The 11502-nt window shown below is 40.9% G+C and overlaps 1 protein-coding gene across 11 annotated transcripts in view; it reads right to left on the bottom strand.

Annotated features, from left to right (window-relative positions):
- The window catches only part of LOC118423199 (MAP7 domain-containing protein 1-like), a 41146-nt gene that overhangs the window by 17569 nt on the left and 12075 nt on the right, over positions 1 to 11502 (bottom strand). For 5 of the 11 annotated variants that reach the window (XM_035831240.1, XM_035831238.1, XM_035831237.1 and 2 more), the window contains exons 2-4: positions 3756 to 3881; positions 3333 to 3407; positions 2192 to 2376 (exon numbers count right to left, since the gene is read on the bottom strand). In XM_035831240.1, the coding sequence (XP_035687133.1) occupies positions 2192 to 2376; positions 3333 to 3407; positions 3756 to 3881 (386 nt within the window). Of the gene's footprint in view, positions 1 to 2191; positions 2377 to 3332; positions 3408 to 3755; positions 3882 to 7775; positions 7923 to 11502 lie in introns of those variants that run through there. The other 6 variants (XM_035831241.1, XM_035831233.1, XM_035831232.1 and 3 more) reach the window with 6 other exon arrangements.

Here is an 11502-nt window from a genome sequence, read left to right on the forward strand (position 1 = left end):
ATGTGCAATGACAGGTGTGAGGAATGAGGACCAGTGTTTCAGACTAACATCTCAAGCCTGGTTGCTTTTAACCCATACTTTCACCTGCCTTTCAAGGACGAAGACTTCCCATAGTGTCTCCTTTTAATCACATGAATATGTTAAACAAACAATAAAAGGTACAGGCTTGAATGTCAGGCAAACACTGGTACTCAGCTTGTTAAAAATATTTAATACTAGTAATTACTACAGTGATGGAAGGAACAATCAAATGGACTAGTTAGCTTTGTAAGACCAGCCACAGCATTACTAAAGGGACTGGAACAACATGTTCATGATGTACCATACGATAGATTCATGCATCTATCACCAGTCAGCCAAGAGTTTATAGGCCATAAAATAGAATGGACAATTTACCAATTTGACTCAATTTTGAGAATGGTACTACTATAATAGAAGCCTTGGATCTATAGATGGCTTCTGTATAACCGTTTCTATTACATGGCCAATGTAGTGACAGTTAAACGCACCAATGGTGGATAGCCACTCATGGAGTTTGTACCAATGAATTGTCACAGTTAAGGATAATGATTCTTTATTGTCTATGTAAGTGTACGCAGTAGGTGGCTTTTGCGATAAATTTCGTCAGATTCCTGGGACAATTTCTTAACTCAACTTACAAAACTGCACATTGGAAATCCAATGAAAAAAAAAACTGTTTGCGAACATCTCATTTCAATCATGATGTAATAAAAGTGAGAACTTTTTGACCATGGCAATGCACACAGCTTATTTTGACCATGGCAACATTGTGGCTGGTCTTACATCTGTAACCCATTGGCATGTTCCTTCACACAATGCTACACCCTTCACCACGTTAGCACACCACACAGTCAGTGTTTTGAGCATGCACAGTGCAAAGCCATGCGAAGCACAGGAAAGGTGGCGCATGCAGCCAGCCAAAAGCGTGCAAGCCTGGATAGTGAAAGCGGACCAGCGGGCCCAAGTTGTGAATGTGCGTTGTGAAGCTGGTGAAGCGATGGCAAGGGGGAGGGGGGCAAAATGGGTGGTCCCACAGCACTCAGGAGAGGGAGACTCTGGGAAGTCAGATTCTTACTGGGTATTTCTACCTCATTGTTACTTTTGTTAACCAGAAAGCATATCAATATTGCTTTGTAACAGTTCTCAAATCAAATTCTAGATCTCATGGACGATATCTGACATCCTCTCTGACAAAGGATGGAATCTTTTAAGACTTCTGTCACCGTTTCTCTTCTTTCAACACTTCTGTTTCAAGAACACCCATCCAGGTTGAATTCGCCATTTACTCCAGCAATTTTGGTCCACCACACAGAAATTGGCTAAATGATAAATCATGACTGCTTATAAAACCTTTTTTTTCTTATGTTCATTCAAAAGGCATCAATCAAAAGCAATGCACATATAACTGCAATCTACATCATTATAACATGATACTTTTCCTCTGAGTCTGATACTTTTTTCTTTCAATTCTGAAACCAAGGTTGATACTGCTAAAGCAGGAGACCAAAGCCTAAATCTGATTCCATTACCTGATAAACCGCCACCTTAGCAACCACACCTCTTTTGTACTCTTAGTTCACAATACAAGCTGTAAATACACAAATCTGATTGGTTTGTGCAATCCCACCATTGCCTATACCCCTACTCTTTCAAGAAGTGTGGTGGCAGGTTCTTCCATTTGCTCAATGTGGGCTTTTCTAATGGCTAACAATATCCTCTTCTGCTACAGTAATACAGTACAGATTTCGATTATATTCCCTTCCCACGCGTTTTGATCGTGATTAAATCTCGATTAAAAGTCCTGTGAATCTTAATTAACTCGTGATTCAATCTTGTACACTAATGAGCTGTAAACTTTTGAAGCTATCTATCATGTCGTCTGTTAACACGGTTACTCAGGACATCCCCTGAACTAAAAACAAAAGGCTTTGCTCCGACTGCCTGTCCCTTGGTCGGGCATTTCGCTGACGAAATACTTTGTTCATTAATGAGTAGAGTTTACTTTCTGAAATTTGCATGATACTTGTACGGTGACGAGGTCCCCCCTGAGTGCCCCAGGACCCCCCGCCCCCCCGCGGGATGAGGTGCCCGACACGTTCCTTCAGCACCACCACCTGGGTGCTCAACCCGTCGGCACCAACAGCCGAGAAGAGAAGGAAGTGACACGTACCCAGACGGCTCTCATTCTCACCATTTCCTCTTGCAAGCGCTCGGCACGGCGCTCCTCCACGTGCTGGTGGCGCTGCTCGTATTTAAGGCGGCTGTCGGCCATTTTCCGTCTGCGTTCCTCCAGCTGTTGATCCCGTAGCATGCGGGCCCGATCCTCTTTTTCTCTCAGTGCTGCTGCATCGAGAGCTATACACATGTACACACAACACTGTCAGTTTCTAGAGGATTGCTTCAATCATAATTATCCATGAACGGCGTGGACATATAAATGCAGATGGGGCTGATCATGATAAATGTACAGTACTTAAGAAATAATCCTCAACTGCATAGAGATACCTTTTCACATATTCACAGAGAAAAGACTTTTCTTTCAAACATCACTCAATTATCAATGTAATAAATGTGTTTAATATCGTTCCATCAAGTTGCATACAAAGATTAGAGTCACACTTTCAAAGATCCGTTTCTGTGGAAAGACAGCTACATGTATCTCACATCTTTGATCAGCACAAAGGCAGAAAAAATTATCCAAAATTTGATATACATAACAAAGTGGGGGGAAATTAGCCATTGGGATGTCGAAAAATATCTACAAATTTTCTCCTGACCATTGTACAGACCTTTTCATTCAAACCAATTCCCCACAAACAGGCTGGAGTTTGGGACTCGCCCATCCAATTTTCTAGTGGTTGGTCATTCCATTACCCAATGTGGAATGTTTGTCAGGCTAAATTTGGAGGAAAACCAATAACCTCTAGACCAATGGGTTGAAAAGCTAGATAATTGTGTGGCTTGAGGACATCTCAGCCAGCTAAACTCCTAGGTTTCCACATGCTTGGGAAAGGTTCCACATTTAAAGGAGAATGTTAACCAAAGAGTGATTTGCATGAGCATCATCTGAGGGATGCATAATGTTGTCACAGTTATTTTAATAAAAAAAAGTTTAAATGATTATTGGATTAGTCAATGTCATTTTTAATCCATACCATTCTAAACCTGGCATGAAAAAATTATCTTTTTATAAAAAGAAATGGAATTAGCAAACATGAGTTATACATGACAGAATTGAAACATGACATAACATGCACACAAAACTGCAATCACAATGCGTTAACAACTACACAGTTGCCGTGACTGCCTACCAAGCTTTTGGCGCATCTGTTCCTGACGTGCTCGGACAGCATCAAACCGTTCATCCCGAGACCTTACCGCCGACACTGCAAATCACCGCCGCCATGCAACATGCACGTTAGTTAGCGCCCCAGCAACAGAACCAGGCAAAACCATGCTTTCACCATAATGCCATGCAATGTTAGAGAACTCAACATGATCAAATCAGTTAATGACAACTCATTGTTAAAAGATGGCAAATAATACTATCATATGATGTTAATAATGTATGTATCAATGAAAAATGGTAAGAAATGAATCTGATGTTGAAACTATATTTTGAACCAACAGAGTCTAAGTTTAAATAGGACTAATAAGTTCCTATCTTGCTCTTACCATCACCATCACCTTTCCATCACCAGGATTCAAACAATATTTTGCCAAATGTTTCCTACCTTCAGCTGGTTGCCATGGAAACCCACCTGGTTGCCCGGGTAACCTTGGCACAGGTGAAGTGTGGCGTGCAGTGCCCTTTCCTGCTGAAGTAGGCCGGTCAGCTGACTTGCTTCTTTTGCCAGCAGCTGCATTTCAAGAGTGGAAACAGCCATAGTTAGAAAACTGTGATACTTCTCTCATACCTAGTACCTTCCTTTCAAACTGCAGAAGACACAGCACAGTTTCAATGTCTAACCAGATGCTGCATTGGTAAAGATAAGTCTATGGGCATATCGCTCGCAGCCAGCCATCTGGAATGTGTATTGCGAAAGGCGTATTGCAAGAAATGCATTTTCTCCTCTCTGATGTCTGCAGCCCTGCTGCACACATGTATGTATTCTGTATCAGTTCTCAATCAATGTCAATGACGGAGTGATGGAACAGTTGTGAAATGATTGATGATCCAGCAGCGCCAGTCAGATCCAGGTGTCACACATGTCTTCAAGAAAATCGCCAATAGTCAAAGAACAGTCTAAAAAGCAAGCATATATTGACAAAAGAAATTGATAATCCACGATGTAATAAATCAGCTTGTCTTTCTCTCAAGCTGGTACTAGCTGATAATTATATCACTGCTACCCCAGAGGCTGCTAATGCCTGTGATGGGATTATATGGCCTCATGTATCGGGGTCATGTGGTTCAGGGATTGCTGGGAAATCTCGAGTGGTGATGTCACATCTGAAGTGCTCAATGATTAGTAGAAATGGAAAAGTCAAACGTATGCCAGTTTGATACACGACATTTAGCAATCAAATTACAGGTATTAGTAAATCTATTAGCAGAGCCATGTCCTTGAATGATCTATGGTTTGGCTAAGGAGGGTTTGGATTATGAAGGACCAATTGATCAGATGCAAAACCCAAGAATGACAGGTTTTCCCCTGCACTGAGCAACAGAAATGGAAGTCTATCAGTATCAAATGACGTATCAAGCAATTTGCCTTTCTGTTGGCTGTTTATGTCAGGTGGCTGCCAAGGCCCATCCACATTACAAAGGGGAACAATCTAAAGCTTGATTAGAACATTGAAAATCACTATCAGCAAAGATTGGAATTAGACTCCACTGTCAAGAAATTAGGCTTTGTTCCAGCAATACAGGGCAGAGGCAGCCCAGGATTTTCTTTTCAAGAACAATGTTAACTAAGCTTTGATTCAATCCTGACATTTCCTTCCAGATATTGGACAATTCTGGTGGTCACAAACTTTGTTGGGAAGATGCAGATTCTATTACATATCTATTTGGTCACCAAATCAGGTATCCAATACCCAATGCTTTGGGAGGACAGTTACATAAAACATAAATGCACACAAGATATCAAACTTGGCAATTTCCATGACATATCACAGCATTCTTCGGCAACTGCACGGCCTGGAAAATAACTCTAAATCCCCAGTGCCGACAACCTTCACTTGACCTTCCGTAGAAGACATTTAGACCTCCGAAGAGAAGACAGGTGAACCAATTCCCCAGGAGCAAGATCTTGTCTCCGCAGCCAATACTGGTGGATCTTCCCACATCTGCCAAGATGTCACTGGGGAGATGAACTACTATGTGACAGGAATATCAAGGGGCTGCCTCTTCAGGATTGCATCATAAAAAAGAGCCGCACTTCCAGCCAGTATGACATCATTGATGCGCCTCGTGCAAAATGCTAAAATACAACTTAAAACTAAAATGTCAGATCATCTTTCTACACTGTACTTAGTTATCAATATCACTCCTTTATGTTGCATTCCTGCCAGACTTTATAGACAGCAATCATAAAAATGTAATTATATTACCGGTATACTCGGAGATTGAAATATACAGTACAATTTTCTCCCTAAGCAATGCATGGGTTTCATTAAATCTTCTTGCCTATATTCACAACAAACCTGTATATTTCTTATTGAAGGTTATGGGCCCAATCATATTCATTACATATAATTTGATATACAATTCCACACTGGAGGCATTCTTGGAAAAGATGTATACATGAACATTTGTACGTGTGACGTGTCTTACCAAATTTAGAAGTCTTTTTACTAAAAAGGCTATCTTGGGCCCTTGTCTTTGGTTGGTTTTCTCATAGCCTGCTTGAAAATTCTGTATCAAAGTCGTATGACGGCCTGCGACGAATGCGACTCACTGGCTGTATAGCGTTTACCCTATAATACTGTCTTATCTGTAACAGCCCTTAGTTCGAAGACCTATACATAAATTCAGCCAGCCTTTGCATCATCAAGCCTCCTTATCCTTCCATCAGTACTTCCTTCAGGAGTGCCTTTATCGCTGCTGCCCTCCTGTTGGTGAGAGGTTCTGGACCATTCATCTTAACTGTCTGCCCAGGAATTATCATATGATTAAGTGGGCCCTGCAAGTCTGCAGTCTCAAAAGCCAACTTCTCAGGGGATTCCAAGCTACCAAAGATTATTCATTTGCTTTTATTGATGGTGTTCATACAAAAGAGGTCATGAAAGCCGACAGAGGCACTTTTCCACTGACGTCTTGCTCTGCACTAATTAAGATGTCCCATTTGAATAACATGATTTGCCTTTTAAGTCTGTATTCTAAAGGATGGACGGAAAATTGGTTGCGGATTCACTATGTTCAAGCTATTTCTTGAGGAGCGCGTATGCATGAGGAGGCTTGAGAGAGCATTCCTTTGCTCCTTGAAGTGTGCCAATAAAAACATTCCAGAAGACAAAAGAGATGGGATGAGTTTCCTCATTTCCATAGATTGAAACCCCATAATGTGCATTTGCACACATCTGTTAACAAAAAATGTATGCATTTTAGCATACTCAGTTTCTGTATATACATTAAGTACAGTAGGTCAAGTCTAAAGCAGAAGACTTTACAAGGCCACACAGGAACTTGACCTTAAGGATGGCACCTGTTCACACATTGATTTTGGCCTGCCTGCCCCCACTGAAAATCATACTCCATAAAACAGTGAAGATGAAAGTTAAGAGTAAAAAATAACTTCAACACTTCAGTACAGAAATTAATATTCAACTTCTCTCTTCCACTAGAAGAAATGCTTTCATATTTGAGCTTGACTTAACTTGTAAAGAAAAAAATAACCCTTTGAGCACCTCTTCAAGGTGTGGCACTGCACCCCACCTCACAACATTCATCCCCAGGATACTAAAAAACATGCAAATCTTCGATAGAGATCTGGAGCAGCCTTGCATAACTGATGTGCGAATAACAGGATTCAATACCGTAGGAAGATGGTGGGTCATTAATACATGCGACACACAACATAGTCACATGTAAGAGACAATGGCAAACTTAACTGAGATGCTCTGGCAAAATCAATAAGTACCAGAGTGTCTGTTTATTAAGGTGAACATTCACTTGAATAATCCATGACGCGGAACATAAACTGCTATATATCATAGTTACGCATGGAGAAATGTAGAGAAAGCAGCTTATTCAATAGCATCACAGTCAGCCCAGACATGACAACTGAAAATGAAGACATATCACTGGAACTGTTGAAATTTCCCAGTACGTCAGAAACATGCAGGATCACACAAAAAAACAGGGTGGAAAGAACCAGCATGATCAATGAAAATTTAGCATTATGTATAAAATATTTGAGGAAAAATTTCATATCCAAGGATACGGGGCTACGAAGAACACACCCAGCCCATCCCTATTTTTTCTGCCAGGATAAAAAAATTAATTATTTCCATGGAATAATTTGAAAAATTCTATCATATGCATTTTCTTAGTTAAACTTAAAACATAAAATACATCACCGACAATCTAATGAAATAAACCTCATCTACCCATACCAGGTGGCAAAGCTACCTACAGTAGAGATCCCAGTCAGCTGATAAAAATGGAGCAGCCTTTAGTCAGCAGGTGACAGAGGAGACAGCCACGTCTGAGGATGCTGCAGCCGCATACATAATGACCCCGGGAGAAAAATGCCTGCCAATTCCCCACCTAAATCAGGAAAATGGGAGCGGACAAGCCGGCCGGTTACCTTTGGTTGGAGGCAAGCGGGATGGGGGGAGACTGGGTGGAAGACCAGGCTGAGCTGGGTGGGCTGTCTGCTGCCACCGGTACCTCTATCCAGCCGGCATTACCTCATACAAAATGGCTGCAGCAGACAGGACACCAGATGCATAGACAAGTGGGGCCGGCCCATTCCAGACAGGGGGGTGCAGGGACTACCAAGCAGGATGTCTGACGCCCCAATACCTGAGAATTTCTGCATCCTTGTATGAATTGTTGATATACGAGTATAGTTTAGCATTTTGAGTTCACTTGTATATGCCCTTAACATTTCTTTGTATAGAAAACATGTATCAGGCATTTTTCAGTCTGACGGGCAAGGCTGTATAATTTACAACTACCCCAACATGAAATGTACATCTGCAAAATGCAACCTTTCTCAAGTCTGAAAATTTCATGAGCTGTAAGCATTGGTTTGCCTACTGATGGTATCATTTCATCAATAACACTGCCATGTATTCCTGTTTGTGCTGTCATTGTCGAAGCAATGTTGGGTTCTACCACTGGTATTCTGATGTAGTGTAATTACATCCTGGATACAAGCTTGGCTAAAAATGCACTTGTCTGACGAAGGTAATGTGTCAGAATTTGGAGTGTTGATAGTTTGCATTCAATACTGCAACTGTAGGACTACAAAAAAATGTGAAGGATAGAAGTCAATAACACAGCAAATATTTCAAACATGGAACGTTACGAGTTTTGCTCTAATGGAAGAAGGATATAGAAATACAGTGTGCGCATGTTTGTCATGACATTAAGGCTTCTCCAAGACATATGCAGAAATCCAACACTTTCACTCAGGGGATGCAGGGCCAGGATTTATTGCAGACTAGTGCACATTAGGCTACGTTAAGTGCTTGGTGTACTTTGCAGGTCGTGGTAGGGCCTGTGCTGAATATCACTGAGGGTCAGGACTGGGACTTCCTGAGGCAGGGTTGTAGCTAGCTTACTGTTACCGTAATGGCATTTTGTCTGTATTTACGTGTGCAATAATGTCCTCAGAGGGAGATACCAGGAAATAATGTGGTGAAGGCTTATGTGAGAAATGGCAGAAAGGAATAGAAAGTGAAAGTGACCTTAAGTCAGTTTAGCTCACTGAAAAGCTATTCCTCCACTGGTCTTATAGAGAACTTCTGAAGACAGGTGCTATGTACAGTATTTACAGGTTCATTGTACCAGAGAAATTCCCCTAGCTCCTTTCCACAAGCACAATGAACCATGGACCACAGCTTAACGTCCCGTCCTTAAGGACTGCAACCCATTCCAGTGTTGGGTGAGCAAAACAGCCAGAATCGAATTCTTTTAGTTCCAGAGGCAGGGCCACTAACCACACTACCATTAGTATTACCAAGTTAAAAATTTATAATTTTTATCCGTCCTCTGCTATCTTTCTGGAGTATCTTGTCCATACCAAACAATCACTTGTGTGGACCTGTAAACAGAGGCATATACATTACTGACTTGGGTATCCAACTGTGCTTCTGTCGTTAGTATCATAATTACGACATGTATATAGCACAACATTGAAGCCAAGCAAATTCAAGAATTTCACCTAATCTCTTTCTTCAACAAAGTACCAGTATACATAAGAAACAACAGTCTAACCTCCGATAGAAACAACTCAGGGTTATATATCGTATAATATAAGTACACATAAAAATAACTTGCAAAATCAAATCTGTCTGGTCAGTCAGAAACCTGGGTAACCAGAAGTCATTTTACAGAGATTATAGTGTCCTTGGTAAATCATGTTTATCAAACTTATTGCAAGGCCAGCTCACCTTAAACAACTCCCATACTAATGCAGGGACCAGGTTTAATTATGTTATCTAAGACTTACATGAATGGCCCTCTCAGATACAAAGCCTTCCTTACCTTATCAAACATACAGGAATATTACAGACATAAAGCCTGTAAACGTCTTAAAATCTTAGCTAAGGATAAATGTACACAGTACTAAATCTTCACATGTATTTCTTGTGTGTATAGCCAAATGACTTTTTGTTGAAAATGAGTAATAATTACCTGGAAATGCCTGAGGTCCACAACTATTCTCACGACCCCTTCAATGTCCAAGGTCATCTCCCCAATAAACCCCCCATTCACCTGTGTGTCTGGGGATTAAAGTAGGCTGTTCTCACCCTTGAGGTCCATAACACAATCAGTCTCAAGATTGATCTATAATACCAATCTCCTTAGAGCAGGTACTGGAATCCATAATAATCTGCAGGTTACAACAAAAACACTAGATGGCGCTGCTACCTTTCTGGCCAATGGCGAGTTCACACCATAATCCTACATCTAAGGTCTAGCTCGTTTTCAAAGCAAAATCCATCACAAAAAGCCAAAAGCACTTCCTTTATCCCGAATTCTGCAATTAATAGTTTCTATTTCTTCCAAGGGCTTTTTATCTTGTATAGACTACTGTGCATACCAGAGCAAACCCACCACCCAACATCATTCAAACAGTTAACTTTCAAAGGCAGAACTTAAAGCCCTTCTGTCAAAAGACATGGCAATGAAAAATCAACTTTCAGGCTAGCCTAGTAGATATGAAAAATGTGGTCATTAGGCACTGCCTAAATTTCTTTTAGGACTTCTTTGATCCATATGGCTTGCTGAAGAGTTGAGTTGCACAGCTAACAGATATTTCTGCCTGGCATTTAATGGCATGTCAGAACCTTCTTACTGTACTTGGTATTGATTCTTGATAGGTTACTAATACATGTACATGTACATGTTGCACCAAGGGGAAACCTTTTGCTTACCACAGCTTGAATTCTAATACCAATAGACTATTTTTGAGTGCTGTAGAAAGAAAAGTTACTTATTATTTGGGTTAATCTAATAACTATAGCAACGGGGCTTCAATTTATTCCTCAAGGGTCTTAAATCACAAGCTTTCAAGAACAATACAGGAAACCCTATAATTTATGAGGATATGATAATTAGGAGTCATGTAAGTTGCATGTTTTATGTGGTTTCAGTCATGACCTGTTTGTCACGGGTCACAGTTCACAATAGCACAGGTTGGACCTTCTGCTCCCAGCAATTGACTTTACCTGGGTAATGATTGACGAGTTGACAAACACGTCCCAGACATTAGACCAGGTGTGCATTGTCCTCGTTAAACCCTGAAGCGAATTTGAAAGGCACTCGTTCTACATGCCCACTCTAGGTTAGACAATTAAGGACGCGAGTAACGATGAAGGTGCATATTGACCTGGTGCACATCAAATGTTCGACTTCCAAATAAGCAAAGACTGTCAGACCTCTTACATGTAGGCTCAGTTAATTTTTCTTAATTCCAGCCATCAAAATATAATGGCGAAACTGCCCTATATTCAACTCTGCCAATCATGGTAACCAAGACTCTGAAATCACAACATTTTCTGTAAGTCAATACCCCAAGTTGTGGAAAGAGTAAAGGGCAATCCGATATAAAGACGTATTTATGTATAAAAGAACGAAAAATAGCAATACTTGGCACGAAGATGTTCCAGTGGTAGCAAGCAGCCCCACTGTTTATACTAAATCAAAGTTAGCAACTGGGAGACCTGGTTCAATCCTGGAAAGGGCATCTCAGTTGAGGCTCCATCCATCTTTCAGAGGAGACGTAAAAGGTTCGAGGAGGTACCTCGAGCACATTAAAGGGGAAGGGCAAGCAACCTCTCTCTGTAAAATTACACCCTCTA

Source organism: Branchiostoma floridae, chromosome 9 (genome assembly GCF_000003815.2).
Source record: "Branchiostoma floridae strain S238N-H82 chromosome 9, Bfl_VNyyK, whole genome shotgun sequence".
NCBI classification, from domain to species: Eukaryota; Metazoa; Chordata; class Leptocardii; order Amphioxiformes; family Branchiostomatidae; genus Branchiostoma; species Branchiostoma floridae.